The sequence below is a fragment of the Periplaneta americana genome, chromosome 9 (assembly GCF_040183065.1).
Source record: "Periplaneta americana isolate PAMFEO1 chromosome 9, P.americana_PAMFEO1_priV1, whole genome shotgun sequence".
NCBI lineage: Eukaryota > Metazoa > Arthropoda > Insecta > Blattodea > Blattidae > Periplaneta > Periplaneta americana.
The window spans coordinates 164072120-164088200 of NC_091125.1; the positions used below are offsets into that span (position 1 = coordinate 164072120).

Sequence of the window (16081 nt, forward strand, 5' to 3'; positions counted from 1 at the left end):
ATGATATCCTACACCTTTCATGGCAGAGGTGAAACAACATTAAGCGGCAAAACATTGTCAATTTACTAGCCACATAATGGTTAATTGATTGGAATAGGGTATTGCGAAAGTACGTCATTATTTTATTTATTTTTGGTACAAGTAACATTTCTTTACGTATTTATTTATTTTTCCTTGTACCATTAATAAAAAAAACAAGTATGTTTTTATTTTTTTTTAAATTATAAGTGTAGTTGCTACGACACATAGGCACACAGCACTTTCTAGGCATCTGAAATATTTGTAGAAAAACACGATAGATAATCGCAGAAGATAATATTAAAATATATCCTAAACCTTTCACAGATGAAACACCATTAAGTCGCAAAACATTGTCAATTTGCTAGCCACAAATTTGTTAACTGAATGGAACTTAAGAATACTGTGTAGGAACTTACGTCTTTATTGCATTATTGGTTTTATTATTTTCGGTACAAGGAATATCTTTTTTATTTTTTTTATTTACCTTCGTACTATCAATAAAAACATGTTTTTTTTTAATTATTTTAAGTGGCATCCTTTGTATGTAAGTAGCCTACTTACGCCGTATTCTGAAGTATAGCTAATTGATTGCAATAAAACACTATTTTCGAACCCGTAATAATTTACATCACTACTCTGAATCTTGATCTTACCTTTGTGCATGAAGTAATATTGAAAAAATACGCGTTATGTATAACGAAAGCAATGAGCAAACACAATATCACTCTAAAATCTCCCGCCTCCACTCTGCGTTGTCAAACCTACCCATGCCCCGGCTTGTAACTAAAGAAGGCTCTGTAAAAACTCAACAGATTCTAATACTTCATTGGTTCATTGGTACATGACGGAAATAGTGTTAATCCATTTTGTTTAGATTTAGCAGTACAATGAAGATGTATGAAACATCGGAAATGTTCAGGTTTTTACATACACTTAATGTAAATTTCATCTTATTGATTCCTTCGAAATGAAGTTATTTCAGTGTTGCGTTCTTGTACTGTTATTCCGTATCCTCGACTACTGGATTGTCTTTTGTTTTTCCTTCTACGACAACAACTAAATAAGTACATATTCACAGGTTTTCGAAAGGTGGAACTTGCAAAATACAGCGCTAGTGGGTTAAAACACACATTCAGGAACAGAAGATAGTAAGCAATGGAGTCTATGTATTCAAATACAAGATTTGGAAGAGTTTCTAATTGAGAACCGAAGCAATATCGAACCAGCATCCATGTGAACCAAGGAACGTAGCTGATGACGAAAGAGATTGCTAGAGCCTTCAAGACCTTCGCACTTCTTTTTCGAGAATGTTCAACTGAAATATTCCGGATTTGATTTGGCACGTCCCTGGTACTATTTCTTAGCCTTGTGGCCATCAAAACGCTGAACACAATCATAACACAAGGACACACTATGCAGTAAAACAAAAACAGCACGACACTCGCAATCATTCTCCTGTTCTGATCGTAAGTCGTGCAAACTTTATCGACGAAAATGTAGTTGAAAGATTCTGGTAAGGACACAAATATAGCTACGATCCAGACGGAAAAAATGTAAACACAGATGTATCTGTTTGTTATTCTCTTCGCTTTCAAAGAATGGATCACTGCGAAATATCTCTGGATACTAACACACACCACGGATAACGCACTGACACCAAGTATAGTGAAACGCACCATCTCGTATAAAGGACATAGGATACCGCCCATCCAGAATCGGTTGTAATGCATAGCGTAGTGAAGAGGTAGATTTATCAGCAAATTGAGCGTGTCACCCACGATCAAGTTCAGTATAATCATATTTGGTGACGAACGAACGTCTTTATGTCTCGCGAATATGAAGAGTAAAATTCCATTTCCCATAATGCCGGTGACGAGTATGAAACCAAATACTGCTGGATCGATGTACTTTCTAAAGGGTTTCTTGTTTGCAGAAGTCTCTCTAACTTTCTTAAAATAGTTTAATGTATTTGTCTCGTGCTCCATTCGAGATCTCCACTTATTTTCACACAATAAGTCGGTGAAGCAAGTAACATTGAAAATGTCTGTCGCATTATAAAGTTCTATCAACTTACGCAAGTTTGACACTTTCTCAAAGGCTAACTTATAATAAGAAACTGACTGTTCTAGGATTTTAACTAAGTTTAACAAGTCTTTCGTTATTCCTTTATCGAAAACTAAGATCGTCATGTTCTTTACAGTATTATTGAGTTCTTCTAGGCATGCGTTCAATTCAAACAAAGTGTACAGTTTCTCGACGAGAGTCGCACACGTGTTTTTAATGTTGTCTTTCACATTTGGATGAAAAACTGTATAATTTTTAACTTCTTGCGGCCAACTCGTCTCTCTAACGTCTGATTCAGATAAATTAACTGGAATTTCTCTGCAGGTCATGTTTCCTGACTGAAAGAAGTGTTGGACGCATATCCAGAAGTCTTTGTTGCTCTGGTCCTTGTGGCCGAGCGTGGAAGGAAGTTCAATTTCAGGAGGGCAGCTAGAAATCTCCCGCTGCCCTTCCACATCCAAGACAATCGTCCAGACAAAGACGCAGACCTGGAGACAAGAATTAATATCGTTTGATTTTCTGGGTATAAGACATAGGAATTTAATATTGACATAAGAAATCTATGTATAAAAAGCAATGAAGAAATAACTTATTCAGTGGGCCATGTTTAGAGATTAGCAGGCTTTGACAATCTGTAAAACAAGAGAACATCATTTACTAATCTTATATATAATTTGAACTGGTAATGGAAATTACGGGAAAACGGCTGGACGGATTTTAAGCTTGGAACTCAAAGTTTTTCGAAAAAATAGTAGTTTTCAGTGAAATGTCAATTTTTAGACATAATTTTCCTATTTTCCAAAATCCATCTGTCGTCAGTTTTGAGAACTAGCTAATAGCATTCACGGCCTACTTGATATTCCCTTCGCTTTTTTGTAAAGGAGAAGCGAAGCGAGCATCAAGTCGGCCGTGTTGCATTTCAGAATAAAACAAAACACATACTACAGTAAACAATATTAAACAAAGGCCATGATCTGCAAGAATGCTGACATATTTAGAGCTCAAATTAAATTGGTTATTAAAAACTTAACTTACTAAAAATAATTTACAGGTTCGATTCTGTGGTGTGTAAGTTTCTGGGTACAGCTGTGTATTGGATATTAAAAACTACAAAACTTGAGGTGGTTTGATGACATTATTACCATTAGAAATGAAATATTATTGTAGTTAATGCCATGATGTGACTATTTTTCATTAATTATACATATTAATGCTATATTGATGGTATGAAAGTGAAACGTTTTGGGGTTTAACTTAGTTTAGTAGTCTGACCCAATATTTTGGGTTTGCCCTGCGACACAGAATATAACACAATAAAATTTAAATTGAAAAATTATATAAACAGGTTTCAGACAAAGTAGATGTAGAGAATAACTTAAATTAGATTTTGATTTCTATATTTTACTGAGTAGCGGCTATATAGTACATATAGTATATGTTACTGAAAGCTATAAAACTTACGTAAGACAATAATATTATTAAAAATCAAATATTTTTATCATTATTAATCAATTGGGGTTGAGTCTTTTCCATATATTTAATGGCGGTGTGGTGTAGATATTTATATGTGTAGTTCTCTTCAGTATTGGCTCGAGAGAGTATCTTTCATTGTTATGGAAGCAAATAACTTTCCGAATGTCTGGTATTCTTCGTTGAAAATAAATCTGAAAAATGTTTATTTGAACGTCTAATGAACTTAGTTTGCAGCATTTGCTGCACATGCCACTAGTAATATATAATAATAATAATAATAATAATAATAATAATAATAATAATAATAATAATAATAATAATAATAATAATATCTGCCTCCCATTGGAGGTAGCCCAGAAGGACTCAGTATACTCTCCTACATGAATTTTACAATATTAAATGTTTACATAAATTTTGTAGAAAGAAAATAAAATAAACATATGAATTATAAAGTGAAGAAAAGAAAAAAAATTAAACAGAGTGACTATGATGACTCAGAATTTGGCAAGAGTGTTTCAAAACTGAAGTTATGATGTCAGCAGTAAGTGTCTGTGGTAGTTCAAAAGTCTTCCTGAAGCTTTCAAAGAACTTGGGAATCACACCACGAGCTCCAATAAGAAGACCAATCACCTCAATGTCTTCAAGCTGGTATTTTGCTTTGAAGTAATCAACTGTTGGCAGATAAATGTTGATCTTTTCTTGATTGACATCCTCCGGCTGGCTACTCCCCGTGGTAGGATGAATTATATATCCTTTCTTGGTAGTCTGGGAATACACTATGATGTCAATACGTCTAGAGGAGCCATTAGTAGCGAGGAAAAAACTTCCTCTTCTACTGTCCAAGAATTTTTTCTTAAAGCAGTTGCAATTAAGGATCGAACATGACGGTGTCTGGCATTTCGGAGGAGTAAACCTCTGTTACACTGACCTTGGACGTGGGCAAGGGCTGAAGTTAAAGAATGATGTTCTGTTGTTTTGCAAATTGTCAAAGCCTGTTAATTTCTGAACATAGCCCACTGATCAAGCTATTTCTTTTTTGTTTTTATACATGGACTTCTTTTTTTTTTTCTCGCTGTTATTTATACTCGCTTTAAAATCTTTGGTCATATCGCAAGATATAGGTTTCTTATGACATTGTTAACTTCCTGTGTTCTGTAACTAGAAAAATAAATCATTTATAAGTTAATTTTGTTTCTTATTGAATCTTTAGAGTTAACCGGTGTTTAAAATAACGGTGATTGCATCTATGACACATAACGGAATAACAGATAGGTATTTCATATTTAGTGTATTTATTATTTCGTCACAATGAAGCAATGGAACATGAATGAAGCGACAATTGATAAACAAATGAATATCAGTTTACGTAATTACACCAGTTTCGTAACGGTTAATGTTAAATATGGATAATAAAACAAGACAAGAAAACATTTGACATAATGAGTGGAATATTTGTTGTTGGAAGTAATTTTGAACCATATTCGTAAAACAGGAAACAGGAAAATCTGTTGCATAACTAATAAACCGAAATAAAAAGGTTGGAAATAATTAGAGAACGTTTCAATGCAAAATGATTCTGATTTGGGAGTAGTAAAAGAATTAAAATATATATGACTAAAGAGAATCTCACGAAAAGGTAGCAGTTTAGATTAAGTGCATAACTACATGGAAGGGAAGGCCTGATGGCCTTAACTTCGCCAAAATAAATAAATAAATAAATAAATAAATAAATAAATAAATAAATAAATAAATAAATAAATACATAGATAGATAGATAGATAGATAGATAGATAGATAGATAGATAGATAGATAGATAGATAGATAGATAGATAGATAGATAGATAGATAGATAGATAGATAGATAGATAGATAGATAGATAGATAGATAGATAGATAGATAGATAGATAGATAGATAGATAGATAGATAGATAGATAGATAGATAGATAGATTTTAAGAATCACTTCATAACTGAGAAAGAGACTAGCAAAGTTCTTTGTGTGGAGTGTGGCATTGCATGAAGCAGAAACGTGGACATTACGACGAAGTGAAGAGAAATGACTGGAAGCATTTGAAATGTGGATATGGAGAATAATGGAGCGTGTGAAATGGGCAGATAGAATAAGAAATGAAGTTGTGTTAGAACGAGTTGGGGAAGGAAGAATAATGCTCACACTGATGAGGAAGAGAAAAAAGAAGTTGGTTGAGTCATCGGTTAGGAAGAAAGTGCCTATGGAATGGTGAACGTGAACAAAGCTCGGGATAGAAGTAGATATCAGATGACAGACAACATTAAGATATAATGTATCGTATGTGGACACTAAGAACTAAGGGGAAGGCAGAAAATAGAGAGGATTGGAGAATACTGGATTTGTAGTGAAGGACCAGCCCTTGGACAGAAAACTACGAATGAATGAATGAATTAATGAGTACGTACTTAAATAAACGTCTACTAACACACTCATTTACATCATAAGGTGTAAAAAGCATTGAAAACATAACTGAATTTTACACTTAATATTGGTAACTTAGCTTTGAACACAAGGGTAATAGTCTATAGCTTAAAATAATATATCAAAATCTATTGTTTTACACCACTATTAACGTTTTATCGCTTCGTATTCTCGAGTTACGCTGTCTCAGCTGCTGGACGACCCGTCAATTCGTATCTTAATTCTCCCCTCCCTCATATCATTAGATGACGTCACTCACTGTAACTCAAGATCACATTGTATACATTTATGCTTCGTCTCTCGATCGCCTTTTACTTCATTGGAATATGTCGGGTAGTTTAGAAATTATAGGCGCGACAAAACTCGCCCGGAAATGTGTCGGTTGAATTTCCGGGATATCACTTCTTTTTTTACTTGGTTATTTAACAACGCTTTATCAAGTACCAGGTTATTTTAGCATTGATGAGTTTGGTGATAGTATAGAGATGGTATATGACACGATGAGACCGAGGGTTCGCCATAGATTACCTGATATTTGCTTTATGGTTGGGAAAAACCTAGAGAAAATCAGCCCAAGCGGGAATCGAACTTACGTCCGAGCGCATGTTTCTTAGTCCATGGCTATCATCACCCTATTACTGGACCATTAAAAAATGAAGGAAGAAAGAGTTAATATTGAAAAAAAGGGATATGACTTTTTGCACAGCGTGTACTTTATAATTACCGATTCCTATACGACGAAAACGAGGAAAGAGACACAGAATATGATAATATGCTGTAAATACGTATTTCCTGTTTCAGATATCTTATGCAAGGACAATGATAACATACGTAATATGCAAGGTTGTCCCTTACTCATTTACCGAAACAATAGCCAGGATAAGAAAGACAATGTGGTGGTAACAGAAAAAAAAATTAAGTTGCGCTTGATTCCTACAAATAACTTAGTTTATTTTGATTAGTACTGAATCTTAGAGTGTTCCTGCGTTTGATTATCTATAGAGGATTCCACGTTGAAAAAAAATCATTGGTTTTATGTACCTTGCCTAATACATTGTACAAGCTATGTCATATGTAGGCGTTTCTAACAAGAGTCTAGGGAGCGTAAGCAATTCTGCTCCTCGCAATGCCGAATGAGGGCGGAAAGAGGCGAATGCTATACATACTATGCCGAATGACAGCGAAAGCCGTAGAGAGGAAGTAGGCAATAGTGCTCCTCGGAATGCCGTGCGGTGTGGAGATTTTGTATTTTAAATTAAATTAAACTTATCTTTAAAGACCTGTATTTCAGCATCTGCGTACATATGACATGATTCACCATTATTGTGTTTGTCCGAAGATGGGATGGGAAATTCTGCACGTGCTCACTGATGTAATAATATAGTTTTTATGTTAAAATATATCTTGAGGTAGGCCTAACTGAATTTGCGGTCATTATCTGTATTATAATTAAATATAAATAAATGTAATTACAATTAAAATGGCAATGTTAATGCACAAAACAGATGTATACGTTCATTTGAACTTCACAACAATGTAAACGCAAAGAACAATTTGTTTAAAGCATTTCTTAATTAATTTTTGATGTTTCCAATTCCGCCAACATAATATAATAATTTCTGAATTCCCATAACAATTGTAAAATAAGAAAAATACCAATGTACAACAATGCTTTCCGGCATTGTTAGTAGTAAATATATCCTACATCAATATAGTAATATATACCAATATTCATCAATTCAATTAATATTTGTGAAGGAACTATCAAAAAACCTTTAAAATTAAGATTATTCTAATAATTTTCACACCTCTGTAATACAATGACCGAAAATTCAGTTAGGCCTACCTCAAGATATATTTTAACATAAAAACTATATTATTACATCAGTGAGCACGTGACCACACGGCATTCCGAGAAGCTATTGCCTGCTTCCTCTTTTACGGCTGTCGCTGTCATTCAGCATAGCAGGTATAACATTCGTGTCTTTCCGCCCTCATTCGGCATTGCGAGGAGCAGAATTGCTTACGCTCCCTAGACTCTTGTGGCGTTTCTATGGTAACTGGTCATTTGATGGAATAGTCCCATACGCTCAATGCTTTTTTTTTTCTTAACGTGAAATTCTCTATAGAGCTACAAGCAATCCGCAACATGTATGGAGTATAGCCCGGCGTACACACTTTAGGTCTGCTGTTCAGTGAACATGTCAAAACAAAACAAAACTGACCGGTCGGATATCAGTGTTGTAATAGAAGAATTTGGTAGCGAGCACTTCATTAAAAATGAAGAAAACTTATTTTATCAGAAAGAAGAAGAAATGTTTAATTTCAAACTCTAAAAATGTCACTCGTTATGTATACAGACTCGTGAAAGAAGTAGTCAGTGTAAATAATTTTGTCTCTTACTGTGATCTATTGATCTTCATCTGACATAATTAGGAACATTAAATCCAGACGTTTGAGATGGGCAGGATATGTAGCACGTATGGGCGAATCCATATAGAGTGTTAGTTGGGAGGCAAGAGGGAAAAAGACCTTTAGGGAGACCGAGACGTAGATGGGAAGATAATATTAAAATGGACTTGAGGGAGGTGGGATATGATGATAGAGAATGGATTAATCTTGCTCTGGATAGGGACCAATGGCGGGCTTATGTGAGGGCGTCAACGAACCTCCGGGTTCCTTAAAAGCCAGTAAGTAAATAAGTAAGTACTGTGATCCGTTGTATTATTGTGATTTCCACCATTTATTTATTAATGTATTTATTTTTAGATGTGTACATACATAGGCTGTGTCCATTGACAACGTTCACGTGTAAAACAAGTAGGTGGGCCTATTTATAATTCATTTTTTAACCTGACATTAGAGACGGTACTACATGCAGACAAAAACAACCTAAAAATATTTCTAAATGTATAGAAGTTAAAACATCGGGACCGAAATATATGTTGTAGGCTGTATTTCAATATGAACTCATTTTTCATTGTGAATATTCAAATTTCAATTCTTTCAGTAACATATTATTTACTTACAACCTCATTTTCACTTCGATAATATATATACCGGGTGTAACTGTATTGTGCTAGACTCCAAACACATTTTACAGTTATGCTACAATTTACGTGACATTTGGGGAAGTCTTTAAGTGATATAAAATACAGAAAAGTGTGAAAGTGTTTTTAAATACCATTTCCGGTAAACAGAAATTACTCTAACTTCCTTATTTGAAATGAAACACTCTGTATATTAGTACATATCTTTCCTCTTCTCTAAATTCTGAATCCAAAGATGTATATCTTGTCCAGATTTGAAGTGATAGTCTACATACACAGTTACAAACGGCTTTTAAGGAACCCAGAGTTTCATTGCCGTCCTCACATAAGCCCACCATCGGTTCCTAATGTGAGCAAGATTAATCCAGTCTCTATCATCATATCCCATACCTCTTAAATCTACTTTAATATTATATTCTACGTACGCCTTGACCTCTTTTCCCATTAGGTCTTCCATCTAAAACTCTATATGCATTTATAGATTTACCCAACGTGCTACATGCTCTGCCCATCTCAAACGTCTGGATTTAATGTTCCTAATTATGTCAGGTGAAGAATACAATGCGTGCAGTTCTACATTGTGTAATTTTCTCCATTCTCCTGTAACTTCATCCCACTTAGCTTTAAACATTTTCCTAAACATCTTATTCTTGAACAATCTTAATCTCTGATCCTCTCTCAAAGTGAGTCTTTTATCAATTCTAACTTTGAGCTCTTTCGAGAGCAGACTTGATGATAAAATCTTCTCAACCGAATAATAACAGGGATTTCCAATAGTTATTTTGCGTTTAATTTGTTACAGTTCCTCCAAGATACTTGAATTTTTCCAACTTTTCAAATGATAAATTTCTAATTTTTATATTTCCATTTCGTACAATATTCTGGTCACGAGACATAATCATATACCTTGTCTTTTCGGGATTTACTTCCAAACCTATCTCTTTACTTGCTTCAAGTAAAATTTCCTTGTTTCCCCTAATAGTTTGTGGATTTTCTCCTAACATATTCACGTCATCTGCATAAACAAGCAGCTGATGTAACCCGTTCAATTACAAACCCTCTCTGTTGTCCTGGACTTTCCTAATGTTATATTCTAGAGGAAAATTAAAAAGTAAAGGTGATAGTGCATCTCTTTGCTTTACCCCACAGTGAATTGGAAAAACGTCATACAGAAACTAGTCTATACGGCCTCTGCTGTACGTTTCACTGAGATATTATGAATGAAGATTATAAAAGGAAAAGGTCCTAAAACAGATCGCTGCGGGACTCCACAATTCCATTGTATGTATTATATATATACATTATGGAAGTGAAATAACCTTGCAGATTGAAAGGAACAATAGGATACACGTAAATGAATTAAATGCACTGTTAATTAGAAAATAAAATTTGAAATATCAGCAATCCGGCAACATTGTCGCTAATACACTCTACTCGTGATCCAGATATAAGAGGTCAACGAACTCGGTGACATTTAGGTAAGTGAGCTGCTCTCTGCCAAGACGTTGCCACTTTTTCGCATTGTGCAATGGCTTGAATTTAGAGGTTTTTAACATTAAATTTACACGAATACCGTGGACGCTATTGAAACAACGCCAGAGGGATAAATGATTTTTTATTATATTTCCTATCTACATGGATTAAAATCACGATCCTACTCGTAATAGTTACCGAATAAGAAAGTGTTAAACATTTCGGTTCGGAAGAAGCATTTTTTTTCTAAAAAATAAAACTACGAACTTTCCAGCAGTACGACATTATAAATAATTGATTAAATGGAGATCTTACTCGTGTTAGTTATGTACGCATGTGCGGCTGTTTCGATGCTATTTGACATCATCCTCAGAGCTTACTAGATCTCGGCGCTATCTCAACTTCGCTGCCTGTTGTGTGGGTGCGTTCGTGTGGTGAAGAGTTGAGTTAAATAGTGTGTGTGTTCTGAAATTGATTTATGTGTTGAGAATTTGATTGGGGTGTGTTTTAGTGTGTCTGTATATTTCATATTGTTGTAGTGTGTTGAGTTTTTGGTTTTGTGGGTTGTATGTGTAGGATTTCCATCTCTGTATTTATGTTATTGTATGTGTGGTTAGCATTAGTTATGTGTTCAGCATATGTATATGTATTGTGTCCTCTGGTTATTGCTTTAATGTGTTCTTTGTATCGAGCTTGGAATGATCTGCCTGTCTGTCCAATGTAGAAACTTCGCAGCTCTTGCATGTGTGTTTGTATACGCCTGTGTGGTTGTATTTATTTGTTTGTGTTGTTTGTGTATTGAGATGTCTTTGTAGTGTGTTTTCTGTTCTGTGTGCTATGTTGTATTTCTGTTTTCTGAATGAGGATGCGATCTTGTGTGTTTTTGTTTTCGTATGTTAGTGTGATGTATTTCTTGTATTCTTGTGTTTGTGTTGTGTTTTGTGTGTTTTTGTGTTTGTTGAGTTTTTGTTTTGTCTTCCTTATGATGTTGTCTATTATGTTTGGGTTGTAATCATTTTCTTGCGCTGTGTATTTGATTGTGTTTACTTCTTCACTGTAGTATAGTTTTTTATTACATATAACATGAACTGTACGATCTGGATATCTGCAAGGCTATTGCACTTCCATCCTGTATATAATGCACTGATGTTTGTCTGCCTGCTTTCTTGGCTTCTGCATATGGAGTCCTTGATTTCGTCAAGTCCATTCTCTCAACGGTGATGAACTCGGGATCTGTTATGTGAATGAGGCTTTGGAGAAATGGTTCAGCATTACAGGAAACAACAAACCCCCAGCTTCTCGTGATATTCAGAAACAATGGGACCACATCCATGCCTCCGATATCTACCAGGCTCTACTAGCGTCGTCATCATCTGAGGTCGATCAAGCTAGATACCATGCAATGCGACAGAAGGAATCAGGTCTTGGCTTCAGACAATACCATCTTCCAATATTGGCACATTAATGGACAATATGTCCTTTAAAATTGGTGTCGCCTTAAGACTCGGGTGCAAGATCTGTTTTCCACATAAATATCTTTGTGGAGCCACTGTTGATCCCTATGGTCACCATGGCGTAAGTTGCCCCAAAAATACTGGGAGATTTTCCAGGCACTTTCAATTAAATGACATCATTAAAAGGGCACTTGTCTCTGCTGGTTTTCCATCAATCCTGGAACCTATTGGAATCTGCCGTTCTGATGGAAAAAGACCAGATGGGTTGACCTTGATACCCTGGTCTCATGGAAAATCTCTGCTATGGGATGCCACTTGTGTCGACATTTTAGCACCATCGCATTTGCCTGTCGCCTCCAAAGTTGCTGCGACATCCGCAGCGAGCATCAAAAGGAATAAGTATCGGGATCTCCAGGACAGATACTTGTTCTCTGTTTTTGCTGTTGAGACGTTGGGACCTTGGAGCTCAGAGGCTAAATGCTGGTTTCAGACATCGGGAAAAAGTTGCAAGCGCTCAATGGAGATTCCAGGTCGACTGACTTCTTGACACAAAGAATCGCTATTGCTATCCAGCGTGGGAATGCTGCCAGTATTATGGGGACATTCCCTCAAACACTGGCTTTGGAGGAAATATTTTATTTTTAAAATTCAAAATATTGGCCTACTACCGAAATCAACTGCGTTTGTTGACGCAACAAGACTTGAAGAGTCTTGCAGGAATTCTGTTGGAAGACGTTCAGGAATCTTTGCCACATTGTAATAAAACCCTCAAGGCTCTGCAGAATGAGATCATTATACATCTCGCGACCGATTGACAAGAAGATTGTGTTCTTCACAAACAAGGCAGCAGCTCTGCCTGTGGACGATGAGTTCCAGAAACTCTGGCGTTTTGTGGTAGTTGAGAGCACGGATAACCTGAAGATAGAGGAATATCTGGAGAAACAGGGAATCCACTCCATGGAAGATCATAGACCCAAGAAGGCGACACTCTACAGGCGCCAAGGACATCAAAGTGCTAGAAACTGAATTTAACTCAGAGTTTGTTCTGAGACTAATTCCAAAACTGGACTGGGAGACACTCTGGAATGCTGCTGATAGTATTGGCCATTCTGGTGACTTGCCGCAGACCCTGAGTGATGATCATGAAAATGATATTTTGAATTCCTGAAGAAAGTTCACTATGTTTTGCTTGAGGTCGAAGTCATCAATGGAGAATTCGTCTGCCCAGAATCGGGAAGAAAATTTCCCATAAATAAAGGGATACCAAACATGCTTCTTCATGAATATGAACTCTAATCAAGTAAATTAAATTTGTCCTGTGCTGCTACAATGTTTGTGCACAAACTTGTATTGTCACTGTCCTGTCATTTAATGTATTTTATATTAAGTTGTTTCATAGAGTGTAATATGTGACTTACGATTGTGAAAGTTATGTAGCCTATAACAACTTATAATGCTATTTGTAACATATTGTTTGTACGTATAATGGAAGTTAATAATACTCGTAATAATAATAATAATAATAATAATAATAATAATAATAATAATAATAATTTAGTTATTTATTTATATATAATGTGCTGTACAATAGCCAGTGGCCAATTACAAAATAATTATTACACATAAATATAATTACAATTAATTACAATAATGACGATGAATAGATAAATAATGGATTTTTTTATTTTATTAGGTTATTTTACGACGCTGTATCAACATCTAAGGTTATTTAGCGTCTGAATGAAATGAAGCTGATAATGCCGGTGAAATGAGTCCGGGGTCCACCACCGAAAGTTACCCAGCATTTGCTCCTAGTGGGTTGAGGAAAAACCCCGGAAAAAACCTCAACCAGGTAACTTGCCCCGACCGGGATTCGAACCCGGGCCACCTGGTTTCGCGGCCAGACGTGCTGACCGTTACTCCACAGGTGTGGACTAAATAATGGATGACTTTAAAATACATAACTAAGAATACTATGAGACAATGATAATTGGGTATAATGCCTAAAAGAATACATAAATAATAAATCGTTGCAAAGAGCAAACTAAGTCTAACATTGTAAGGGATCGAATTCGCAGCTACGCATGTTGGCATTTTTAATGCAGCTGGAGACTGGTGAAAGAAATTTCGAATTTCTAATATAGAAAAGTTTGTGGGCTCTCATATCTTTTGTTGGAATACATAAGGTAATATTGTTTAAGAGAGAGTCACAGGATATATCTCCTTTGAGGACTTTACAAAAGAACAGATAATCTAGCTCATGGCGTCTAGCATATAGATTTTAACAATTAAAATATTCACATTTTCTCTCAGAACTGTACCCGGAATTAATGGGCAGAAATCTGAACGAACATAAAGATATAAATTTCCTTTGTATATTTTCTAATTTAGCCGAGTCCGTAGTTGTAATCGAGTTCCAAACTACAGATGCATATTCGAGTTTCGATCGCACCAATGTATAGTATAGCATTAAAAGAGAATCGGGCGTGGAAAAAGAATGAGTTATTGACCGTATTATTCCTAGCATTCTGATTGCGTGATTGTAAATGTAATCAACGTGACTATGAAAATACAATTTACTGTCAAAGAATATTCCCAAATCTTTCACGCAATCCGTTCTGTCAATTAGAACATTATTTAGATAATAATTAAATTTCAGTGAAGAAGTTTTTCTAGAAAAGGTTATTACATTAGTTTTGTATACGTTAATTTTCATACCATTGCCTTCCGACCATTTAGCGACTGAATTAATGTCACATTGAAGTGATTGACAGTCAGTACTACTTCTGATTGTACGAACAAATTTTAAATCGTCTGCAAATAATAAACAGTCAGACGTTATTCTTTTACATATGTCGTCTATGAATATAATAAATAGGAGAGGTCCTAAAGTAGATCCCTGCGGGACTCCACAATTTATATTATAAGAATAAGAGTGTATATTAAACAGTCTTACACATGAAACTCTATTACTTAAATAATTCTCGAACCAGATTACATAGCTTACAGAAAGGCCAATATTTCCTAACTTATGAAGAAGGATATAGTGCGGAACTACATCAAAATCTTTACTGAAATCGAAATATATTGAATCAGTTTGTCCCTGAGTTTCAATTATTGGTAGAATTTGATTTAGATATGTGACCAGGTTAGTGACAGTGGATTTAGTTTTAGTAAATCCATGTTGAGAAGAATTGAGCTTGTTTTTCACATAAAAAGATATATGTCTGTGAATAATGGTTTAAAAATTTTTTGAAAAGTTATTTAGGATCGAGGTGGGTCTGTAGTTTCTGACATCGTTTCTTTTTCCATTTTTAAATATAGGAATAATTACAGCTTGTTGTAATAATAATAATAATAATAATAATAATAATAATAATAATAATAATAATAATAATAATAATAGAATATTTGTTACTCACCAGCATTCCGACTGCCATTATGTCGGACGTGTTGTCGCAGTAAGGCAGAGTAACTGTTCGACATTATCGTTAGGAAGCAACAACAGCTGTTGGCAGGGGGAAATTTCGTTCCCGTGGGCGGCGTAAAGACATACAAATTTCAATCGACAAACTCGTTTCGTGACATTGCGATATGGCGTCCTATCTGTAACACCAGGAACAGTAATTGAACTTGGTTTATCACACATGTAGCGCAAGTCGTAAAAATGCAGTTTTGTTGAAAATGGTGAAGGAGGAAGTGACGTATGTAAATGTACATAAAGACAAAAGAAATTACGAACACATTTATTTTATTTGTGTGTAGAGAAATCAGAGATAGACCTGCATGTACCAAGAGAGGCACAATAATAATAATAATAATAATAATAATAATAATAATAATAATAATAATAATAATAATAATAATACAAACAGTAACATTTGCTGCTGCCAGGAAGACAAAAGGAGGATAGCAATGGCAAAGGAAGTTTTAATAGGAAAAGGAACATCTTCTGCGAACCTCTGGAAAAAGAACTAAGGAAGAGACTGATGAAGTGCTTTGTGTGGAGTGTGGCATTGTATGAGACAGAAACATGGAACGTGTGAAGTGGACAGGCAGAATAAGAAATGAAGCTGTGTTGAAAAGAGTGGAT

General features: G+C 35.2%; 1 protein-coding gene across 1 annotated transcript; it reads right to left on the bottom strand.

Annotated features, from left to right (window-relative positions):
* Nucleotides 1–839: 839 nt before the first annotated feature.
* LOC138705704 (bombesin receptor subtype-3-like) lies at nucleotides 840–15512 on the bottom strand. The gene is made up of 2 exons (XM_069834278.1): nucleotides 15411–15512; nucleotides 840–2573 (listed from the first exon to the last, which is right to left on the bottom strand). Exons 1-2 carry the CDS (start codon nucleotides 15426–15428, stop codon nucleotides 972–974), a joined length of 1620 nt encoding a protein of 539 aa, XP_069690379.1. The 5' UTR covers nucleotides 15429–15512; the 3' UTR covers nucleotides 840–971.
* Between the last annotated feature and the right edge of the window lie 569 nt (nucleotides 15513–16081).